The sequence below is a fragment of the Micromesistius poutassou genome (genome assembly GCF_964030765.1).
Source record: "Micromesistius poutassou genome assembly, chromosome: 4".
Lineage (NCBI taxonomy): Eukaryota > Metazoa > Chordata > Actinopteri > Gadiformes > Gadidae > Micromesistius > Micromesistius poutassou.
Window position 1 is genome coordinate 19534943 of NC_140274.1, and position 24688 is coordinate 19559630.

At 50.0% G+C, this 24688-nt stretch overlaps 2 protein-coding genes across 2 annotated transcripts; both read right to left on the reverse strand.

Moving 5' to 3' along the window:
• Positions 1-305: 305 nt before the first annotated feature.
• Positions 306-11679, reverse strand: LOC311342088 (uncharacterized protein). The gene is given in 10 exon segments (XM_084466922.1): positions 306-644; positions 647-753; positions 2139-2459; positions 2849-3050; positions 3282-3393; positions 3603-3733; positions 5162-5375; positions 5572-5663; positions 7838-8211; positions 10927-11679. Coding segments are annotated over 10 exon segments (1683 nt in total). The 5' UTR covers positions 11013-11679; the 3' UTR covers positions 306-600.
• Positions 11680-19402: 7723 nt separating this feature from the next.
• On the reverse strand, positions 19403-22483 carry LOC311341590 (mRNA decay activator protein ZFP36L1; the record flags this gene model as incomplete). The annotated part of the gene is made up of 4 exons (XM_084466409.1): positions 19403-20602; positions 21730-21840; positions 22005-22054; positions 22477-22483. The coding sequence occupies 4 exons, from the start codon at positions 22481-22483 to the stop codon at positions 19403-19405; spliced, it is 1368 nt and encodes a 455-aa protein (XP_084322535.1).
• Between the last annotated feature and the right edge of the window lie 2205 nt (positions 22484-24688).

Below are 24688 nucleotides of genomic sequence, written 5' to 3' on the forward strand. Positions count from 1 at the left end.
ATCGATTTGATTCGATATTGATCCAATTGCTTCGATATCGATTCAATAATATGTGCAGATGACATATATATATATATTTATTTATTTATTCATTTATATTTAGCTTATCTTGAGAAGTGTTTTTTTTATTTAAAAAAATTCTGAATCAAAAATGAATCGAGAACAAATAAATTGCAGTGCATTGATGAATCTATATTTTTACCCAGCCCTAGTGACTTCATTAAGAACCAAAGAGAACAAGAATGATCAAATATGTATTGAATGAAAAAATATACATTTCAATTATAAGGAGCAGTGGTAACAAATTAGGATTGACCCATTTCCAGAACATCAAACAACCATTATTTCAAGCCCAGACCAAAGTCGATCAACAAATTATTGTCTTTAGTTTCAACTTTCATGGAAGATATGGAAGAAGAACAACTAGATCTAAAGAACTGACAGCTAGATCTAAAGAACTGACAGCTAGATCTAAAGAACTGACAGCTAGATCTATGTAGAACTGACAGCTAGATCTAAAGAACTGACAGCTAGATCTATGTAGAACTGACAGCTAGGTACGGGTGGAGGAACTGGTCTTCTCCACCCTACCCCACCCCCTCAGTCCCCAGGTGGGGGGCCCGCCTGGGACGGGTGCAGAGCCTGGTCTCCTCCAGGACCACGTCCACGGCCCGGACCAGGCGGTCTCTGTAGTCCAGCAGACGGCCGTCAAACATTAGGTTGGTCAGCCTCAGCCCCGCCTTCACCGGCACTCTGGACCGCACGCACACAGACAGACAGACAGACAGACAGACAGACAGACAGACATTATTGAAGGCTGGTGTGAGAGACTTTCTACACAACTCCTCTCTGAGCCCAGATCAACACCCCACTACACACTCTGTCTACCCAGGTAGAAGCTATGCTTCTACTTGCTGTGGTTCTACCTGGTGTGGTTCTACGTGTGGTTCTACCTGGTGTGGTTCTACGTGTGGTTCTACCTGGTGTGGTTCTACGTGTGGTTCTACCTGCTGTGGTTCTAGGTTCTACTTGCTGTGGTTCTAGGTTCTAGCTTGTGTGGTTCTAGCTGTGGTTCTAGGTTCTACCTGCTGTGGTTCTAGGTTCTAGCTGATGTGGTTCTAGGTTGTACCTGCTGTGGTACTAGGTTCTACCTGCTGTGGTTCTAGGTTCTAGCTGGTTTGGTTCTAGGTGTGTTTCTAGGTTCTATCTGTTGTGGTTCTAGGTTGTACCTGCTGTGGTTCTAGATGTGGTTCTAGGTTCTACCTGCTGTGGTTCTAGGTGTGGTTCTACCTGCTGTGGTTCTAGGTTCTACCTGCTGTGGTTCTGGGTTCTACCTGCTGTGGTTCTAGGTTCTACCTGCTGTGATTCTACCTGCTGTGGTTCTAGGTTCTATCTGCTGTGGTTCTAGGTTCTACCTGCTGTGGTTCTAGCTGCTGTGGTTCTAGGTTCTACCTGCTGTGGTTCTAGCTGCTGTGGTTCTAGGTTGTACCTGCTGTGGTTCTAGCTGCTGTGGTTCTAGGTTGTACCTGCTGTGGTTCTACCTGCTGTGGTTCTAGGTTGTACCTGCTGTGGTTCTACCTGCTGTGGTTCTAGGTTCTACCTGCTGTGGTTCTGGGTTCTACCTGCTGTGGTTCTAGGTTCTACCTGCTGTGGTTCTACCTGCTGTGGTTCTAGGTTCTACCTCCTGTGGTTCTAGCTGCTGTGGTTCTAGGTTCTACCTGTTGTGGTTCTAGCTGCTGTGGTTCTGGGTTCTAGCTGCTGTGGTTCTGGGTTCTACCTGCTGTGGTTCTAGGTTGTACCTACTGTGGTTCTACCTGCTGTGGTTCTAGGTTCTACCTGCTGTGGTTCTGGGTTCTACCTGCTGTGGTTCTAGGTTGTACCTGCTGTGGTTCTACCTGCTGTGGTTCTAGGTTGTACTTGCTGTGGTTCTAGCTGCTGTGGTTCTAGGTTGTACCTGCTGTGGTTCTAGGTTCTACCTGCTGTGGTTCTGGGTTCTACCTGCTGTGGTTCTAGGTTGTACCTGCTGTGGTTCTAGCTGCTGTGGTTCTGGGTTCTACCTGCTGTGGTTCTGGGTTCTACCTGCTGTGGTTCTAGGTTGTACCTGCTGTGGTTCTAGCTGCTGTGGTTCTAGGTTCTACCTGGTGTGGTACATGCGTGCCACGCTGCTGGGCACGAAGACGGCGATGTCTGTGGGGGCCAGCAGCCCGTGGACGGTGGCCCGCACCACGGCCCGGGGGTCCACCACGATCTTGTAGTTGTTCCACATCAGGCCGTCCAGGGGCTCGTGGTACAGGTGGTCCAGGATGTTGACCCCCTCCACTTCCTGCCAGCGCGAGGGGGGGCGGGTCTCGGAGGAGGGGGCGGTCCCGGAGACGGAGGTGGGGAAGACGTAGTTCTGGAACATGAAGCTGCGGCCCGGCCCGTGCTCCAGCTCCAGCAGCGGCAGCAGCTCCGCCCAGCTGGGAGACAAGACGTTAGAACCCTCCGGAACCCAGCAGGGAACTGTGTGTGTGTGTGTGTGTGTGTGTGTGTGTGTGTGTGTGTGTGTGTGTGTGTGTGTGTGTGTGTGTGTGTGTGTGTGTGTCAAAGTCAGCTTTATTGTCAATTACCAAATATGGACAAGACAAATATAGAAATCGATGTTTGGTTTGTGTCTGACCCACGGTGCAATGAGTACAAAGGATAGAATTTGGTAAAATGAATAAAATAAGTCATATTTAAAACAAATCATTTTGAAATTTCGAAATGTGTGCATGCATGTGAGTGTGTGTGCATACATGCATGCATGCATGCACAGTGTGAGTGTGCGAGCGTGAGTGTGTGTGTGTGCGTGAGTGTGCCTGCCAACCTGTCCACGGCCTGGGGCAGGATGAGCTCGTCCATGTCGTGCAGGCCCAGGTAGCGGCTGCGGTACATGCTTCGGTAAACGCAGTCGTTGAGAGCCGGCAGCTGGCCGTAGTAGTGCAGCTGCCCGGGGCCCAGCGCCGGCTGCCAGCTCCGAGACACGTTGAGCCGGCCGGCCAGGGGCCACGCGATCACCTCCAGGAACCCTGGGGGACACAACGTCGTCAGGGGCCGCCTGGAGGCACCATGGTGGGTCATGTGTCAGAGCCTCCCTGGACCGGTCCCCTCCTGGGACCAGACCCTGTGTGTGTGTGTGTGTGTGTGTGTGTGTGTGTGTGTGTGTGTGTGTGTGTGTGTGTGTGTGTGTGTGTGTGTGTGTGTGTGTGTGTGTGTGTGTGTGTGTGTGTGTGTGTGTGTGTGTGTGTGTGTGTGTGTACCTGTGCGTTCATAGTAGTCCAGGAGCCGCTGTGTGTCTGCGCTGCAGCTCGTCTTGTAGAGAACCACCTGGGTCACGCCCAGAAACCGCAGCATCTCCATGCTTTGGACCAGCTGACGCACGCACGCACGCACACACACACACACACACACACACACACACAGGGTCTGGGTATACTTTATTTGATTCCACATTACAAGTCAAATGTCCCCTGAGATAAGGGGGCCCTCAGCTTACTTCAGGGGGAACCCTCAGCTGAACGAAAAACGTCAGTGCCCTAAACAGGAAGTATTACAGCAAAGCACAGGAAGTGAGTCCGGACCTGCAGCACGTTGGAGAAGTCAAACATGGTGGAGAGGCAGACGGTGAACTGGTGAGGGAAGTCCTTGCTGATTGGCTGCCTGTTCTGGACCAGCAGGAACCTTGGCTCCTCCTCCTCCTGGCTCTGGGTCTCTGTCACAAGCAGGGATCGACCAATCAGGGGAGACTCTAACGAATGGTTCTCCTCTGGGTTTGGCAGACCCAAACCTGGGGGTCTGAATCCACGGGACTCGACGGGCGCCTGGTGGAACCGGTTTGGACTGGAACTGGACCAGAGGAACTGGACCAGAGGAACCCCAGGAACCCGACCACAGGAACCCGACCAGAGGAACCCGACCAGAGGAACCCAACCACAGGAACCCGACCAGAGGAACCCGACCAGAGGAACCTGACCACAGGAAAACTGACCACAGGAACCCGACCAGAGGAACCCGACCACAGGAACCTGACCACAGGAAAACTGACCACAGGAACCCGACCAGAGGAACCCGACCAGAGGAACCCGACCACAGGAACCCGACCAGAGGAACCCGACCACAGGAACCTGACCACAGGAAAACTGACCACAGGAACCCGACCAGAGGAACCCGACCACAGGAACCCGACCACAGGAACCCGACCACAGGAACCCGACTACAGGAATCTGACCAGAAGAACCCGACCAGAGGAACCCAACAGAAAGGTTGACTCTGCTTTCATGGCTCATGGCTTCCGCAAGAGACTCAAGAGTCACTTGTTCAGAGTTCACCTGGACTCAGCATAGCCTCCCCCCTTGATGGGGAGTACAGTGTGGGGACAGGAAAAAAACACCTCAGCAACATACAGCACATAGCAAGGCATGGGATGTGGGTAGTGGGGGGGTGGATGCGTAGCTGTATCTATGTAAAAGTTTGTGTATGTGTAGGCCTGGAGAGTCGCTTCGCCTGGCATCACAACCATGGTGTCTCAGCCGTCTCAGCTGTGTTATCGCTGTGTCATAGCGATAACACAGCAAGTTGCCATGAAGACAACCTTGATCAGGTCCCAAACAGAGTCAACAATCAGCAGGTGTCTGTGGAGTGGGGGAGGGAAAGCACAAAGAGAGCGTCTCACTGCAGTGCTCATCCGGGGGAGTTGTTGTTCCAGCAGTGGCCTTGGCCGAGGCCAGTGCTGGTTTTGGGTTGGGCCGAAAGCAGATAAAATTTGGGTTGTTTGGTTTTGGGGCGAGTAGCCGCAAAGCCGGGAGACAAGAGCAAAGCCGGGAAGATCAGGGGGAGGAGAGGGACAGAAAAATGCGACCGCCTTCGTTGAGAGCCAGAGTAAGAGAGTGGGTGGGCGTGTTCTGTTCAGGCACTGTGGAGCCTCCCCCCCCACACTTAGCCTATAGCCTATAGTCTATAGTGTGGTGATAGTCCAGTCTGCGGTGGGGGGGGTCTGTTACGTTAACAAACGTAACAAAGCGTATCATGATTTGTCATAATGTTAGGTCATGTAATGGTGTGACTTAATAAAACAACATCATGGTGAAGGCATGGTAGTGTAGAAGGAGGTGAATGTAACGGTGCAGTGACCCTATCCTACCTGCGGGGGCCCCCACCATGCTCACGGCCACGTGGGAGGGGTCTGGACAGCCGGCAGGGAGGGGGCAGAAGACGTCCGCCGTCCCGTACTCAAACCCAAAGTGGTCACTGTGGACATCAGCAGTGCCGGCAGCCATGTAGGGTTGCCCCTGGCAACAGAGGAGGCATTGGTAGGAGGCGTACTCCCTCCTCAGCGCCACGGCAACGATGCGGACCTGCGAACCGCAGACAGAGGAATGTAGAACCTCAGAGGAACGTAGAACCTCAGGATCCCACAGAGAGCTGTCTCCAGTATAAGAGTTTAGTACGACAGTATTTGAGTGTAGTAATACAGTATCAGTGTAGTACTGCAGTATTTGTGTGTTCTATTTTGTAGTACTATTAGCGCTTTAGTATTTGACGTTTACTAGCCTTTGGTCGGGCTCGGAGGTCGAGGTAGGCCGAGATCAGCAGGGTGTTTGTTCCGCTGACGGCCACTAGGGGCGCCTTCTCTCTGGCGGTGTCTGGGAGGGACAGAGGAAGAGATGAACGAGAGATGAGTTGTAACAAATATATAACAATAAAAGGCACATTTCCCGCTAGATATTTATTATATCGATTAATTAATACATCTTCAGAATGTGAATTTGAAGACACAGTTTGAGATTAAACTGATGCATGTACCTGTCTAAATTAATATGTTTTGAAAATGAAAAGATTTGGCCAATGATCTTCCTCATCCTCATCCTCATCCGCTTATCCAGGGTTGTGTCGCGGGGGCAGCAGCTCAAGCAGGGGGCCCCAGACTTCCCTTTCCCGGGCCACATTGACCAGCTCTGACAGGGGGATCCCGAGGTGTTCCCAGGCCAGTGTTGAGATATAATCTCTCCACCTAGTCCTGGGTCTTCCCTGGGGTCTCCTCCCCACTGGTCGTGCGTGGAACACCTCCCAAGGGAGGCGTCCAGTGGGCATCCTTACCAGATGCCCGAACCACCTCAACTGACTCCTTTCTAAGCAGAGGAGCAGTGGCTCTAATCCGAGTTCCTCCCGGATGACTGAACTTCTCACCCTATCCCTAAGGGAGAAGCCAGCCACCCTCCTCCCTTGAGGAACCTAAGACCCTGAGGCCACAGCTCACCACCACAGCTTCAGCAATGGAGGCTATTAACACCGCCCACTCAGGCTCAATGCCCCCAACCTCCACAGGAATGCTAGAAAAGCTCAGCTGGAGGTGTGAGTTGAAGATCTCTAGGACGGGGGCCTCCTCCAGACGTTCCCAATTCACCTGCACTACAGGTTTGGGCTTACCAGGTCTGTCCAGAATCTTCCCCCATTCCCTGATCCAACTCACCACCAGATGGTGGTCGGTTGACAGTTCCGCCCCTCTCTTCACCCGAGTGTCCAAAACATAAGGCCTCAAATCAGCTGACACGATCACGAAATCGATCATCGATCTTCGGCCTAGGGTACTCTGGTACCAGATACACTTATGAGCACCCTTATGTTCAAACATGGTGTTCGTTATGGACAATCCATGACTAGCACAGAAGTCCAGTAACAAACGACCACTCGGGTTTAGATCAGGGAGGCCGTTCCTCCCCACCACGCCTCTCCAGGTGTCTCCGTTGTTGCCCACGTGGGCGTTGAAGTCTCCCAGCAGAACTACGGAGTCCCCTACTGGAGCATCATACAGGACTCCATTCTGGGTCTCCAAGAAGGCAGAGTACTCTGAACTGCTGTTCAGTGCATATGCACAAACAACAATCAGAGTTTTCCCCCCCACCACGACCCTCTCGTCCACCGGGGTAAACTCCAACACCACGGCGCTCATCCGGGGATTTATGAGTATCCCCACACCCGCCCGGCGCCTCACGCCCTGGGCAACTCCGGAGAAGAATAGAGTCCAACAGGTGCACTGTGGCAGTGCACCTGACCCCAGCGGGTCTCCCTGCAGGTGGTGGGCCCAGAGGACGAAGAGGGGGGGGGTGCCACGTAACAAGCAAACCCGGCCACCAGGCGCTCGCCAACGAGCCCTCCGTCTGGGCCTGGCTCCAGACGGGGCTTCCTCCGGGCAGGGTCTCTCCTCTATTTTGTGTGTTCATGAGGTCTTGGTGAACCATTCTTAGTCTGGTCCCTCACCTGAGAGCACTCTGCCATGGGAGACCCTAGCAGGAGCACAAGGCTCCAGACAACACAGCCCTCAGGTTCACAGGGACATGCAAACCTCTCCACCATGATAAGGTGACGGTTCCAGTGGTCTTACTAATATTAATTGTCTTGTTGAAAAAATAAATAAAACTAAATCCATCATTTCCCTAAAACCACTATTTGAATGCGGTCTCCAATAATCCACCGTCAATCGATAGTCTACTTCTTTCCTTTCCTTTGACCAGCTGAGTCCGTTGAGATCTGCCAGTGACCTGGCCAGAAAGGAAGCAGTAAACGGGGTCACATTAACACAGAGGAATGCAGTGGTCAGAACGGTCTCACTGTTTCCACTTCCCGTAATACAGGAGTGAGTCCTGCATGACGCTCCTCCCTCATCGTGAAGATACACTGCTGCACCCACATCCTCAGACCAGGCTGGGGTCAGGCAGGAGGTCATGGGAAACAGAGCTTATCTACATTCCCATTGGCCAGCAGTCATGACATATCCACGTGGATATAATTCAATTTACACTTCAGAGAACTACTTTACCTGGCTGGAGGCATCGGTTGGCTTGAGTTGGACCAGGTGGGCTCTGACCAGGTGGGTTCTGACCAGGTGGGCTCTGACCAGGACCAGGTGGGCTCTGACCAGGTGGGCTCAGAGCAGGACCAGGTGGGCTCTGACCAGGTGGGCTCTGACCAGGTGGGGTCTGACCAGGACCAGGTGGTCTCTGACCAGATGGTCTCTGACCAGGACCAGGTGGGGTCTGACCAGGACCAGGTGGTCTCTGACCAGATGGTCTCTGACCAGGACCAGGTGGGCTCTGACCAGGACCAGGTGGGCTCTGACCAGGTGGACCAGGTGGCGTCTGACCAAGTGGGGTCCAAGCAGTTGGGGGCCAGTAGTGCCTAGGTAGAATAGGACTGGAGGTCGAAGCACATTCGATTTGAGCACAATTCACATGTTAAGGTCAGAAACACATTGTTGGTCAAAAAGTGATTCTCTCACTCTGAAAAGCATTTTGCAAATATAACAATTTTAAAAGTTTATATATCTGTCCCTTTCAATGCAAACGTGTAACTAAGCTTACAAATGGTTATATAAGCCATATACCACCATTTAAGTGAAGCATATTAGTTATGAGAAATATTCACATGTTAAGGTCAGAAACACATTGTTGGTCAAAAAGTGATTCTCTCGCTCTGAAAAGAGAAAAGTTGACGTGAGAAAGTGCGGTTCTCCACGCAAACTAAATGCCTGGCTTACGCACATTTCTGCTGCATTTTGTCAGTTGGCGGCACATTGAGGCAATACAGCGCAACAACATTAGGCCTACTCGATCACGAGTCATGAAGTAGGCTAATATTGCAATATGAGCTAGTTCAAAGTGGATTTGAACGTCGGGATGCGTGATCTTAAATGCACTTCAATAATGCGTTATTGTTGTCGAGATGCATAATGTGACACTGTTGTTGATATTAGGCTAAACTTAAACAGACTCATTAAACTATATTGTCAATATTGGAATTAAAAGGAAATTAAAAGGAAGCCCCAGCAATATTATTTTCAGTGATGACTTGTTTATTAAACTTAACATATTTTCAGGACCACGCATGACATCTAGGCTAATGGATCTCTCTTCACACATTTGTCGTGAAATTCTTGACTGCAATATTATTATTTGATGTTGGGTGGAGTAAGCACAAGCCATTGTTACTTAAAATCAATCCATCAATGAACCAGTCGGTCGATTATGAATTATGTTAGAATTATTGACACCTTGGATCCAAATAGATGAGAATATAAAAGCATGCGCAAAATGTAACAATAATCGATCGAGGTTGACAATGGCAGTGTTGGCCTTGTTAGAAGATATTGCAAATGGTCGCATTCCAAATGAACGGGTGTTCCGCGACTATTTTTTTGCAGGCTAGTGATGGGTCGGTCGTTTTATTTTTTTAAATATAAAGTTTGCCTAGTCAGAATGATATGAAGGTCTCCGCGTGTGTACAGTGACACCCTATTAATGAATGGGCGTCATATTTCAATCCGGTGTCCATTCTTTCCGCCAACTCCCGCTGCCTAAATAGGACCAGATCCATCCTCAAAGACGCTCTGTTTAACCTGCTTCCCTCCGGTAGGCGCTACAGGTCAATGCAACCCCGCACCACCAGACAAACCAGACAGTTTTTACCCTGCCCTGGGCCATACGGTCACTGAACAAACAGTAGTCAGTGCAATACTGCCCACATCTCACAGCCCCCCTTACCCCCGTGATGAAGAATCACACTACCTCTCTGGACATTATTTTTTATTTTTCTAATATGATGTAACCTTCTGCTAGTTTACACATTTGTGCATTTGTGTGCGGGAGGGTGTATTTGGTCAGGGACGGATGGGTAGATGTTAGTCTGTATGTCTGTGTCCCTCTTTGAGTTGGTGTGTGTGTGTGTGTGTGTGTGTGTGTGTGTGTGTGTGTGTGTGTGTGTGTGTGTGTGTGTGTGTGTGTGTGTGTGTGAGAGAGAGAGCGAGAGCAAAGAGAGTGTATGAAGGGGAAGAGGCGGTGTCTTATTTGTTACTTATTTATTATACTATTTATTCTTCTTTTTAAAGCACTGATCAGGAGTGGCACCTTCAATTTCGTTGTGTACACTGTATTCAATGCAATGACAATAAATCTTCTATGTTCTATGTTCATATTACAACACCGAATTACTGTTTTCAGGGGGAGATTTTTATTGTTTTCGGTTAACTTTAATATCAATCTGCCAATATGAATAACATAGAAAGCAATGAACGTTTTTTTTACAGCCTTTGGATCTGCCATGTGTCAGATATTATGAGTCATTATCAATTGAAGTTATTAAAACAAATCATTTAATTTATTTGTGCTATAATCCTTATTATTACCCATATTATTTGGGCCATGATTTGTAAATCCACAGTTCGAATTTTGTAAACAGTTGGCTTACTTGGCTGCCATTATGCAGGCATTATCGAGCCGTTGTAGCCTACTTCGCCTACTTCGTCCGAAATCAATAAAAATGACACCCTCAAAACAGTAATTTGGGTGTCATTTTTATTTCTATCTAACTGTTTCCGTATAGCCTATACGGAAACAGTTAGATAGATAAGTTGAAGGAAGCTCAGATAGAATCAGCTGTTTCCGTGGTTTCTCTCTGAGCTTTCTTCAACTTACTAAAAATACAGTTAGGGAACCAACGCCTCAAAACGAACCGAGCTGTGGAGACTCACTCTGGTGGCGACGCGTCTCCAACACCCAGGACGCACACTCAGGACGCACACCGTAGGCTATATGATTACACCAGGACGCACGCACCAGGACGCACCAGTTATTGTAATCCTATACGTCTGTATGCCTACATTTGGACCCGCTTGGACAGACCGACCCACCGAGGGAGACCGACCTTGGAGAGGGTCCATCTCGGCTCGGCACCACCCGAAGTGCTAATAGCATAAATGGTCTAGACCCACCACTGAGTCCGTCCTGGCCCCCTGGTCTAGACCACTGAGTCAGTCCTGGCCCATTGATCTAGACCACTGAGTCTATACCCGCCACCGAGTTAGAGAGAGAGAAGCGCAAGGAAAAGAGGACGGAATAAACAGAGCCTACATACCTGCGCAGCCAGGCCAGCACCAAGAACACCACGGCGACGACCAGCCCCTGAAACCACCGGAGGCTCCGCTGCGAGGCCGCGCTCATGTCGGGACGGGGCGCAGCGTCACGGAGGAACCCCGCGGAGAGACGCACCTGCTAAGAGTGTGACCGCGCGTCTGGCTGAGAGGCGTGGCCAGAGATGAGAGGAGATCACCACTGGCGGTTTGGTTAGGTTAGAGATGGTTTGTTTTTAGGTGTGAGGTTAGAGATGGTTAGTTTAGGTGTGAGGTTAGAGATGGTTAGTTTAGCTGTTCGGTTAGAGATGGTTAGTTTAGGTGTTAGGTTAGAGATGGTTAGTTTAGCTGTTCGGTTAGAGATGGTTAGTTTAGGTGTTAGGTTAGAGAGGGTTAGTTTAGGTGTTAGGTTAGAGAGGGTTAGTTTAGCTGTTCGGTTAGAGATGGTTAGTTTAGGTGTTAGGTTAGATATGGTTAGTTTAGGTGTTATAGGTAAGAGATGGTTAGTTTAGCTGTTAGGTTAGAGAGGGTTAGTTTAGGTGTTAGGTTAGAGATGGTTAGTTTAGGTGTTAGGTTAGAGATGGTTAGTTTAGGTGTTAGGTTAGAGAGGGTTAGTTTAGGTGTTAGGTGTGTTAGGTTAGGGTCTGGGACAGCGTCTCTGTCCTTTCACCAAAACATCCTACGTGTTTAGGGCATTCCAGAGTTTCACACCCTTTTGAAAACGTGTAAAATACACACACACACACACACACACACGCACGCACGCACACACGCACGCACGCACGCACGCACGCACTCACACACACACACACACACACACACACACACACACACACACACACACACACACACACACACACACACGCACACACGCACACACACACACACACACACACACACACAAACACATCAACACACACATATACATGTGAGAGTTTGTTTGAAGCCCAGCCCAGTTTCCTATATCAGGCTGTTGATTGGTCCCTTGTGGTTTGAGGTAAGGAAGCAGAGTCTTCTGATTGGTTGGAGAAGAAGCAGGACGTGTGTCCAGGAACAGGAAGACCGTCGCGGACGGCTGGCATGCGTCAGAGCTGGCGGTTAGCACTCCCCCGACGCTGAGTGACGTGCTGCCTAGACCAATCACACGTCTCGGCGGAGAGCAGGCAGTGTTTCCTCCACTCTGGGGCTCGCAGCACTGAACACACTCTGCATCGAAAACAACTTCCAACAATAAGCAAAGTGTGCTTCTAAGTGCTGCGATATGAACCAGAGAAGGAGAGCTTCCAGCAGCAGACCAGTTGGTCTTCAGTGTCCTGCATCAGGGGCTCGCCCCGCCGTTGTGGAGCCGGACTGGGGTCTGGGGTCTGGGGTGAAGGGTCTGGGGGGTCTGGGGTCTGGGGTGTAGGGTCTGGGGTGAAGGGTCTGGGGGGTCTGGGGTGAAGGGTCTGGGGGGTCTGGGGTCTGGGGTGAAGGGTCTGGGGGGTCTGGGGTCTGGGGTGTAGGGTCTGGGGTGAAGGGTCTGGGGGGTCTGGGGTGAAGGGTCTGGGGGGTCTGGGGTCTGGGGTGTAGGGTCTTGGGTCTGGGGGGTCTGGGGTGTAGGGTCTGGGGTGAAGGGTCTGGGGTGAAGGGTCTGCGGGGTCTGGGGTGAAGGGTCTGGGGGGTCCGGGCTGTAGTGTCAGGGCTGTAGTGTCTGGGCTGTAGGGTCTGGGGTGTAGGGTCTAGGGTGTAGGATCTGGGGGTTCTGGGGTGTAGGGTCTGGGGGGTTTGGGGGTCTGGGGTGTAGGGTCTGGGGGTTCTGGGGTACAGTGTCAGCAATGGAGGAGATTGTCGCTACGCTCCGAAGTTTGGCAGATGATGTGGAGAACAATCGTGTTGAAGACACAGATGCAGTTGATAGAGTGCGTGTTCTGGGAAATAGGGTATTACAAGGAAATTACGAGGAAGTGACGTATTTCGCTGGTAGATGCAAAGTGTTTTGCGGATTGAAATGTCATTTGAATTTTGCAACACACGGAGCGTGGCGAAGTAGCTTGAAATAGCTTTTCAATTTGAATAAAGGAACTCAAGAAATTTGACAAAATGTTATTCTATTTTTATTGTTATAACTTTTGCAAATTTTATTGAGGATTTCATTGTCACTTTGCATATTAAAATACACTTTGAATAACGTATTTACAAATTACATTATTAAATTGCATAATGAATTGTCAATTGCACAATGTAATGACTTATTGAATTGCAAATTGCAAATTGCATTTCCATTAGAATTTTACTACATATATGCTTCCATACACGGAGCGTGGCAAAGTGCATTGCAATTACGGGGGCGCTATAGCTTTTCTATTTGAATAAAGGTGACAAAATGTTAATTCTATTTTTATTGTTATAACTTTTTAAAATTGAATTGAAGATTTCATTGTCACTTTGCATATTAAAATACCCTTTGAATAACGTATTTTCAAATGACATTACTAAATTGCATAATGAATTGTCAATTGCATAATGCAATGACTTATTGAACTGCAAATTGCAAATTGCATTGCCATTAGAATTTTGCTACATACATGCTTCCATACTTTTTGCCTCGTATTAAAAAGTGCCCTCTGAGTGTTCTTCAACAATAGCGCCCGCAAAAGTGCTCGTCCGCGATCGAACGCCCCGTTAACAATAGCGCTCGTCCGCGATCCAACCCCCCCCCCCCCCCCCCCCCCCCCGTCAACAATCGCGCCCGCAATAGCGCTCGTCCGCTCGTAGCGCTCGTCACCTGCCCCTCAAAACTCCTGTGCACGTCCCTGGGAAGAACGAACCGCGGTGTGGACCAAACCATTTTTTAAGAAGGGGCCAAGGGGATTATTGAAATTATTAAAATTAGAATATTGTATGATTTGTGGCTTTGTTTTAATTCGGATTCATTCATATGAATATATATTAGCTCAGTGTATGCATAATCATTTTGTCATAGAGGCTGGGGGCTGTGTGTGGGCCCTAGCGGGCTGTGGGCCCTTATAATTGTCATAACCTTTCCCCCCTATACGACGGCGCTGGGTGTAGGGTCTGGGGTGTAGGGTCTGGGGGATCTGGGGTGTAGGGTCTGGGGTGTAGGGTCTGGGGGATCTGGGGTGTAGGGTCTGGGGTGTAGGGTCTGGGGGATCTGGGGTGTAGGGTCTGGGGGATCTGGGGTGTAGACCCTATGGTTCCTCTTTTATTAGGTGACCATAAATTATTTGGATTAAAGCCAAGACAGATACATATCTGCGTTATGACTGAATAAAGAAACTGTAAACAGTGTTCCCAGATCTGTCTTAGCATCTTGCTAATAAGTTACAGGAATTTTAAACAGATAGAAGTAAATGTGTCATTGCTATTGACCCCCCAGTGTAGATCTGATAGAATCTACCTATCTATCTGTAGATCTACAATCAACCCGCAGTGGACAGGTCTGGCCTCTAGGGGGAGCCCTTCGACCACAACTGTGAGGTTAACCGTGTTGCGTCTCAGGGACACGACACGCGTTGCACTGCAAGCTCAACAATACATCGGCATTCCCATACTCCCAGGCCACAGACGCATCCGAAGACTAGTGGTTAGGGACCCGAGGCTGTGATGTGCTCTGTGATACACTTTAAATACACACCTCATTTACACACTTTATTTACTGCCATACTGATTGAATTACTATGAAAGGTTAGATATTTATTCATCATCTTTTGAAAATAATGATCCCCAATAATTATTATCATCTTAAACATCCAGGTCGCCCCACAAATACATGTTTGCCTCGTCTGTCAAAAATCGACAGAAGAAGAAATTCACCCGTTTTTATTGTTTCGTACAATAACCCAAAACCTCACTGCTGACCACACAACGCAAAGACATGGATTCACACAACATTGAAGCTCTGTGGTTTTGGCAATAGCAGCATCAGACACAACCAACATAGCAATGTAAGAAAATTAAAAATAAATTTAACTGGAGATTTTGTACATAAAATGCGATTTTTTTCTCTAGAAATTACATCAAAACGCATTTTAATGGCAAAACAATCTATGAATATAGGGTTCTACAGTGAGAATCAAGAAATTTCATCCATTTTGTTACCATTTTGTTTCCTTGGAGAAGCCCATAGGGGGCGCCACCAACAACATGCTCCTGGCTCGCTGGGGACTCGTATAGACAAACGAGCTACATGTTGTTTAGGTTCTGGATCACATTGAGAACCTGCCTGTTGGTTCTGTAGAACCCAGACAAGGGAACCCTTCCTGCTGGGATCCAACACACCTACTGTTCAGGATGAAGGAGCACCTTCTCTGTGATAATCACCGTCCAGTTGAAGAACGATGCCTGTTCAGCCCAAAGCCCGCCTCAAATCGCTTACTACATTCAGGTCTGATTTGGACGCGGAATTCAAACATTATTTTCTTTGTCCTGACGTCAGTGTGCTGCTGCTTCAGCTCTGGAAGGGTTTAGTCTCAGGGTTTAGTTCAACGTTTAGGGTTAAGTCTCAGGGTTTAGTTTACCGTTTAGGGCAGTGAACCCCAATTTCAACCCCAACTGACCCAGTGGCATTCACGTGTAAAAAAAAAAAAATAATAATAAGATTTTTTTTTTGTTTTTTTGTTTACAGACTGATGTTATTTGCCACACATATTTAAAAAGTTTAAAATTAATGTCACATATTGTGGTATCACATTTTAAAGCTAACTAACTAAAATCTTACTGTGTCTCTTAGAGAGGGAGGGAGAGACATATAGAGAGGGGAAGAGAGTGGATGCGAACACACACTGATCTGGATGGATGGCACCAGGCCCAATGCCCTGTTGAAGACACACTGTGCTGATGCTATTTAAGTTTTTATGTTTGGGGCTGCTGCACTGTGTGCGTGTTTGTTTGCTGATGTTCCAGTGGCATTTTAATAAATTAATGGTAGGTTTTGGACAAATTTTGTTTCAAGAGAGCATTATTGTGTGACTCCTAACACAGGGTATTTTCAACTACTACTAATAATTATAGTAATGATAATTAAAGCAAAATGTGCGCATAAAAATGACGAATTAAATTTTTTTTACGATATCTCGGCCCTTGGCGTGGCATGCTTGACCAAATTTGGCCCTCTGGCAAAACTAATTGGGGAACCCTGGTTTAGGGTTTAGTCTCAGGGTTTAGTTCAACGTTTAGGGTTTAGTCTCAGGGTTTAGTTTACCGTTTAGGGTTTAGTCTCAGGATTTAGTTTAACATTTAGGGTTTAAGGTTAGGCTTAAGATATTATTTTGGTGTTTGTTTTGATTTAAGAGTGAGGTTAGGGTTTGGTGTTGGGTGTGGGATTTAAATAGGTTTAGGACTTAGTTTTAGGGTTAGATTTGAATGTTTGGTTTGAGGGTTTTGGATTTTGAGAGTGAGGGTTAGGGTTTGGTTTTACGCGTAGGGTTTAGTTTTAGGGGTAGGGTATATTTTTAGGGTTAGTTTGATAGATCGGTTTGAGGGTTTGGTTTGGATTTTTGAGAGTGAGGGTTAAGGTTAGTACCAGGACTATATGTCTTTGCTTGCTTGGGATAGTAAGTCAAACACAACTTAGACTATCTTGGACACATCAATTCAAAGTAAATTGTTTGTTTGTTCCTGTGCTTAGGCCTTTATTCACAGTAAATGTTATCCTAAAATAAGTAACTCAATTTCAGTACAATTGAGATAATTTGCGGTAAAATCCTTTTCAGTGCTCTTAACTGTTACTGTTGTTTTATCAGTAGAAACACGAGATTTTCACCAACAGTAGACATAACCGTCTCCGTCCAGCCTCTTGGAACTGTCTCTCCTTTCCTTCTCTCCTTTCCTTCACTCTTCCTCTGTCTCTCCTCAGCTCCTCTCCTTTCCTTCACTCTTACTCCTTTTACATCCTTTAAAACTCTTTATCCTGCCCACCCCCTCCCCTGTGTGTGTGTGTGTGTGTGTGTGTGTGTGTGTGTGTGTGTGTGTGTGTGTGTGTGTGTGTGTGTGTGTGTGCGCGTGCGTGCGTGCGTGCGTGTGTGTGTGTGTGTGTGTGTGTGTTTGTGTGTAGGGAAGTAAGAGAAACAAGTGTACTTGTGTCTAGTTGTTAGTGTAACTTTGTGTGCTTGAGTTCTGTCTTTATTATTGTTATGGTGTTGTTCCTGTTTGTGTGTACATTTGTGTGTTTGTGTCTGTCACACACTCTTCCTCTTACTTCCCTACACACACACACACACACACACACACACACACACACACACACACACACACACACACACACACACACACACACACACACACACACACACACACAGGTCAACCCGTTCCCAGTTAGCTTCATTAGCATACAGATGTTACCCTGAAAAGAGAAAGACGCACAAAAGATGATGTCACACACAAACACGTTCAAACACACACACACACACACACACACACACACACACACACACACACACACACACACACATACACACACACACACACACACACACACACACACACACACACACACACACACACACACACACCCTCCAGCGGCCCAGCCAGGGGCAGAGCCTAACTGGTGAATAGATGGAATCAGTGAGGAGTTCCATTGTTCTGGAGCAGCTCTTTGTTCTGGCATCTGTTGCTCCAATCCTCCACCCCCCTCCCTCACCCAGCCTCACCCAACCTCACCCTTAACCTCCCTCTCTCCCCCTCTCCCCCTCTCCCCCTCTCCCCCTCTCCTATCTGTTTGCAGCTCATTAATAAGCGGCTGGTTGGAGAGGAAGTGAGTTGAAACGGTTTGTGTTAATTCATCATTAGTTTAATGAAAGAGGAATCCGTATGATTAGCTTCTTACTGGCTTATCTCTGTCTCTTCCCACTCATATGGTGAGTGGCTGTGCAATAATAATGAAAACGTGTCCCTTATTAATAGGTTAATAAGTGTTATTAAACGTCCTGCTCACCATCAACAGGTTGTCCCTTCTTGTCTCGCAGACCGACGGCTCCTGGAGCCAGGATCTCAGTTCTAAAGTGAGTTTATTCAGCAGTTGAAAAGATTTCTTTAATTCAATGTTCGTACTGCTACTAATGTGTTCCTGTATGTGATTCTACCCTCCACAGAAACACGAGGTCAGCGAGTGGTCTCTGGCTCACTCTACACATAAAGGAGGGAAATCATTCAATCAACCAAGAAATGTTTTCAATGACTTTATTTTCAAAGCAAGATGGACAATATATTAAGATAAACAGCCTGAATATCACTCCATGGAATGTCAACAACCAATGCAATTAAATTATAAAAAAGAGAAGAAAACACAATATACTTTCGCTATGACCAACAAAATAAATAGATTTTTTTAAATTAACAAATGTCAAAAGAACCTCGCTCTCAAGGCTAAAAGCTAGCATCGTTAGCATCAGCATGGCTAACAGTTAGCATCAGCATGGCTTACTGCCATCATCAGCATGGCTAACAGTTAGCATCAGCACCAGAATTAGCTCTGAATTCACTTAAAGAATGACAGGCCATGAAGTAAAGTTTTTTTTTTCCTTCATAAGACGCTTGTGGCCTGGTTCCTGTATCTTCACCCGGCCATAGCCGGTTCTAGCTGTCACTCAGCTCACTGCTGATTCGACCTGTCACTCAGGTCACTGCTGATTCGACCTGTCACTCAGTGGCGTCTGTAGTCGGGGCAACACCAGCTGAAAGTGGCTCTCGGGCTCAGCTTGGAAGTATTGAGACGGAGACGTCCCAGAGTCGCACCAATCGGCTGGGACCATAAAACACATCATTCTACGACTCAGAGTGAGAGGAGGAGATCCCCAGTTTGGGAACGCTCTGGATAAGGCAACATGACGTAGGAATGCCGAGTGTGTTTCCTCCTCTGGACTCTCTCCTCCTCACCGCATTCATCGTCACACAACGTCACAACTGACGGGGAAAAGCATAGTCAAAATACAAAAGCACAATCAATACAACCAAATAAATAACTAGGAACAGTGTTAGGCTACAACGTCAATAATCAACACGGGTTTGCTCTGCTAAAACTAGCCGCTGCAGGAGGTGCTACAGTCCACTTTGGTAACTAGAGGGAGGGGGCACCTGAACGTCTGGCGTCATCAATGAATGAGTGAATCACTCCAACAGCAGACAGGGCAGAGACACACGAGCCACCAGGGAGCCGTTGGACCCCTTTCTCCACGCGTACGTTGGGATGGAGAGGGCCACTCCACAGGTTCTCACTCAGAGCCGCGGCGGCGGGTTCTATGAACGGTATACAACAGTACACAGACGTTCTACAACAGAGCACCACAGTCTGCTAAAACTGGACCAACACGGAGCAGCTACTGCTGCTGGGATGAGAGGAATGCAATATGCACAGTAGGGAACTCAGAGACCACACACACACACACAGGTCTGACGCTCTGGGACCGGAGCAGAGGATCATGGGAGATGGAGTCCCAGGGTGTTCCGACCTCCTCCTCCTCCTCCTGCTCCTGCTCCTCTTCAGGTCTACTCGTCGGTCACCGACAGGCGGCTGAAGATGGGGAGCCGCCGGCCCTCGAAGCAGGGGGAGTCGGAGCCCCCGGAGCTCAGGGAGCAGGAGGAGGTGTAGCCCTCCTCGGACAGGGAGTCGGCGGAGGAGCAGCGCTGGAGCCCCGGCGGGGGGTGGCCTCCCACGGCGGAGAAGGCGGAGGCGGAGGAGGAGACGGCGGCCTGGCACTTGGCGACGGCATCGGTGAGGGCGTAGAAGCGGAGGGCGGAGTCCGCCGCGTCCGCTGCCAGGAGAGAGGAGCCGGAGAAGGGGGAGGTGCTGCAGAAGGGGTAGGAGCGGAGCGTCTGGGCCCCCGGCTCCGGGAACAGAGGAGAGAGGAGCTCCGGACTGCCGAAGGAGGAGGTGGAGGACGGGGGTGGGGAGACGGAGGAGGCGCGGGAGAAGAGGAGCGAGGAGGGGGGGGCGGGCTGGAAGGCGGACGCCAGCGTCTGAGGAGCGGCGGCGGAGGAGGAGGAGGAGGAGGAGGAGGAGGAGAAGCCGGCGAAGCTGAAGCTGTGGCGGAGCAGCGGAGGCCGCGGCCGCTGAGGAGGCGCGGGGCCGGGGGAGCAGGAGGAGCAGGAGGAGGCCTCCTGCATCTCGTCGGCGTTGTGGATGAAGTGGCAGCGGGCGCCGTAGGGGCAGAAGCCGGCCGTGTGGAAGGTGCGGCAGGGCTCCGTCTTGTAGCGGGGGTGGCGGTGCAGCCCCCGCACCTCCTCCTCGCCGTGGGCGAACTGGCACTTGGAGCCGTACTTGCACACGCCGCTCTCCTCGTAGGTGCGGCACAGCTCCGTCTTGTAGCGCGTGGAGGCGGGCGGGGACAGGGAGGAGGAGGAGGAGAGCGACAGGGAGGAGGAGCAGAGGGAGGCGGCGCTCAGGCCCAGGCCGGGCGGGGGTCTGCACGGCGCGCCGGCCATCTTGTCCTCCCCCAGCCCCCCCTCGATCATGCTGACGGAGCGGTCCACGCGGAAGGGGATGTGGCCCAGCGCGGAGCCCGGCAGGCGGCCCTCGCGGGCCCAACGGCCGGGGGCCCCGGGGTCCTCCTCCTCCCGGGGGCCCGCGTCGTTGAACTTGGAGTTGGGCAGGGAGACGGGGCAGAGGGAGTGGCGGCGCTGGAAGCCCCGGACGCTGCGCTGCAGGCTCGAGGACACGCCATCTGCCGGCTCACCGCCGCCCAAATTCTGTCACACAAAAGGACAAAAGGAGATTGAGTGGGGGTCCGCATTCCTCGGGCCCTTTTCAGTCGAGGGCCCCTCCTCACAAACCTCCCCCAACTACCCCTCCTCCTCCTCTCTCTAACTCCTCTTACCTCCCCTCCTCCTCCCCTCTCCCCTTCTCCTTCTCCCTCCCCTCCTCCTCCTCTCCCCCCTCCTTCTCCCTCACTTTATCCTCCCCTCTCTCCCTCCTCCTCCTCTCTCCCCTCCTCCACCCCTCTTCCCTTCTCCTTCTCTCTCCCCCACCTCCTCCCTCCCCTCCTCCTCCCCTCCCCCCCACCTCCTCCCTCCCCTCCTCCTCCTCTTTCCCTCCCCTCCTCCTCCCCTCTCCCACTTGATAAGAGATTAAAACTTCATCCAAAGAATCTAAACTATAACAGATACAACACCTCATGATGAAGACGCCTCATGAATGAATATAAAGAATGTGTTTCGTGTGGAGAGTTTACTTTGAAAATGTTGTTTTAGTTATGAACAAATCATATTCATGCAGAAAACAAATCCATCAAACACGAGAAGAGAAAGACACAAACTCTTCACTACTTAAAGAAGCCGAATCCAAAGAATGGACAGGAATTCATTGTGCACATATAACCACTTTTGTAAAACTCCTCTTCAAGGAAGATTAGAATGTAAAACTGAAGATATTGCAATTGAACGGAAACTTGGTTGATTCACTTGTTCATTCCTTAATATAAATCCATTTGGAGAAGACTACCAACTTAATGCTGAGCACAGAGCTGAGAGAGAACTAACTGTTCAGACTAATTTACTCCAGACTTCAACGGATCAAAAACTCAATGCTGAACTGAGAACCAACTCAGTCTGGAGACATTTACCCCAGACCTCCACTGACTGCATATGAAAGTGGATGAATGTGAAGGGATGGTTATTGGATTCATGTCAACAAGTGAAATAATGCAAGACCTGTCTGATATGTTTTATGATCGACACTCTAGCTTGTGGAACGCATCCCCCAGCCTCTGAGCATAGGGGTCTGGGTCCAGGGGAGAGAAGGTCCAGACTGGGTCCAGGGGAGAGAGGGTCCAGACTGGGTCCAGAGGAAGGTGTGAGGGTCCAGTGGTACTTCTTACCTTGCAGAACTCGTCCAGCTCCAGAAAGGGGCTAAGGAAGTCCGACAGCATGGTCCGGTCCTGGTCGCTGGCCCTGGACCCACAGAACCACTGGCCTGGCTCCGAGGAGGACTAGACGGGGAGGGGGTCCTGAGAGGAGGAGGTCCTGAGAGGAGGGGGTCCAGAGAGGAGGCGTCTGGCGTCTGGGTCCGGGACTGGAAGCAGAACTTTGAGTGTCCTCAGGGAAGTCGTGGCGCGAGAGAGGGGGTCTTCGGCGGGCCCAGCCAGGAGGGTACCAGACGAGGGGGAGAGGAGGAGGAGGAGGAGGAGAAGGAGCAGTCCAGGTCTTTGGAGAGGAGAGGATGAGAGGAGGAACCGGGTGACTGCAGGAGCACTGGAGACCTTCTCACCAAACTCTTAAAGTAAAGTTCTCCCTCCCATCTGCCCCAACTCTGCTTATATAGGTGGAGGCCCCTCCCCCGCGGCGCCCGGGGGCTGGGTGAGGCGGGTGAGACGGGGTGAGGGGGGAGTGTTTGTGTCCTGGAGGAGGTGTGTGTGGGGGTGGAGCAGGGGGAGGTGTGTGTGTGGGGGGGAGTTCTTGCATTGTGACAGTGCTGGGGGAGGGTGAGGAGACAAGGAGGGGATGAATGGAGATACTTTTCACCCACTGTTCACCCCACCCCCGCTAACACCACCCACCAGCCACTACCCCCACCCCCGCTAACACCACCCTCCACCCCACTAACACCCCCCACTAACACCACCCACCAGCCATTACCCCCAACCCCACTAACACCACCCTCCACCCCACTAACACCATCCATCCCCCCACTAACACCACCCTCCACCCCACTAACACCACTAACACCACACACTAACACCATCCCAATAACACCACCCATTAACACCACCCACCACCCACTAACACTATCCACCAGACCCTACCCCCACTAACACCACCCACTCTGCTAACACCACCCACTAACACCACCCACCACACCACAAACACCACCCACAACACCACTAACACAACCCACTAACATCACCCACCACACCACTAACACCACCCACTAACACCACCCACCACACCACTAACACCACCCACCACACCACTAACACCACCCACCACCCCACAAACACCACCCACTAACACCACCCACCACCCCACAAACACCACCCACCACACCACTAACACCACCCACCACCCCACAAACACCACCCACTAACACCACCCAGACCGGGTACCTCTGGACCTGGTCGATGCCCACTTTGTTGGATCAATCAGACGACAGTTACTGACGCGTCTCCAGAGACCAGGCGGCAGCAGAGGGGAACGCCACACAATGCCACGGGCTCATTGAGGCTAATCGGGTCGTTTAGCCTCTGCACTCAAAGGGCTTCAGCCAGGCTATCGTTAGCAGTCTGAGGCACCTCCTCACAAACAAACAAACTCATCTAAATGATACCTTAATACACCCCTAATACACCCCCATCATCTTCAACGGCAACATGGAAATGGGTTTTCTTAATGAGAGAGCGAGAAAGGTAGAGAGAAACAGAGGTAGGGAGAGTTGGACAGAGAGAGGGAGAGTGAGAGAGGAAGTGAGAGAGCGAGAGGGAGAGAGAGAGAGTGGGAGAGTGAGAGAGGAAGTGAGAGAGAGGGAGAAAGAGGGAGAGAGAGAAAGTGAGAGTGAGGGAGAAGGAGAGATAGGAGGGAGAGGGAGAGAGAGAGGAAGTGAGAGTGGGGGAGAAAGAGGGAGAGATTGGGAGAGGGAGAGAGGAAGTTAGAGAGGGGCAGAAAGATGGAGAGAGAGAGGAAGTGAGAGTAAGGGAGAGAGAGGGAGAGAGAGGGAGAAGTCCAGAAGTTTTGAAATGCTGAAATGCTGCTGTGTTGTTATCCGAGTGTTATCCGAGTTCTGATGTCTGTTGTTTGTGGATAAGGTTTTTAAACGTCAGATAAACCGTTCCATGCTCTCTGACTCTCAAACTCCCAAACAAAACAGTAGAGCCATGATGAGACGAGGTTCTACAGATGGTATAAGTTATGAACGCATCCCTGATGGGACTGGAGGGTCAGTGACAGCAGCAGTAGAGGACAGTAGAGATACTAGAAACAGAACGGGATGGAACCTGGAGGAACATGGAGGAACCCGGAAGAACATGGAGGAGGAACATGGAGGAGGAACATGGAGGAGGAACAGGGAAGAACATGGAGGAGGAACCTGGAGGAACATGGAGGAGGAACATGGAGGAGGAACATGGACACAACCTGTGTGCTGTGAATGGATGGAGGAGGTGGAGGAGGAGAAGAGAAGGAGGAGTTGAAGGAAAATGAGAAGATGGAGGAGGAGGAGAGAGGAGGAGGACTAGAGAAGAGGAGGAGGAAGAGGAGGAGGAAGAAGTTCCTGGAGGTGTCTTCCAGGATCAAAGCGTTGTGTAGAGGTGATTGTTTGTTTATGTTGTTGTTGTTGTTGTTGTTGTTGTTGTTTTCGTCACATGGCTGGGTGGGCTCAACGAATCACAGAGCTCAGTCACTTCCAGACAGAAAGTCTCAACGCAGTTCCGTTGTCTTTGGGATTTGTCTGTTCTCAGTCAACACGTGTGTGTGTGTGTGTGTGGGTGTGGGTGTGAGTATGTGTTTGATCTTATCTTTGTGTGTGTGTGTCTTATCTGTCTGTTTGTTTGTGTGTGTGTGTGTGAGAGAGAGAGAGAGAGAGAGAGAGAGAGAGAGAGAGAATGTGTTATGGAGAAAGAGTTAGTAAGAGAGAGTTAACTTAAATGCTATGATCAACATTTGTTGGTGATTTAGGGCGCACTCACACTAGGCCACCGTGCCCGGGTACGTTTGCCCCCTAAAGTCTAGATTGTTTGGCTGGTGTGAGCACGCCATCCGTACTCAAGCACAGTTCAATTCCGTGGCCTCAGTACACTTCGGAGAGGTGTGCTCAGGCCACGGTACAGATGCTAATGAGCCGATACG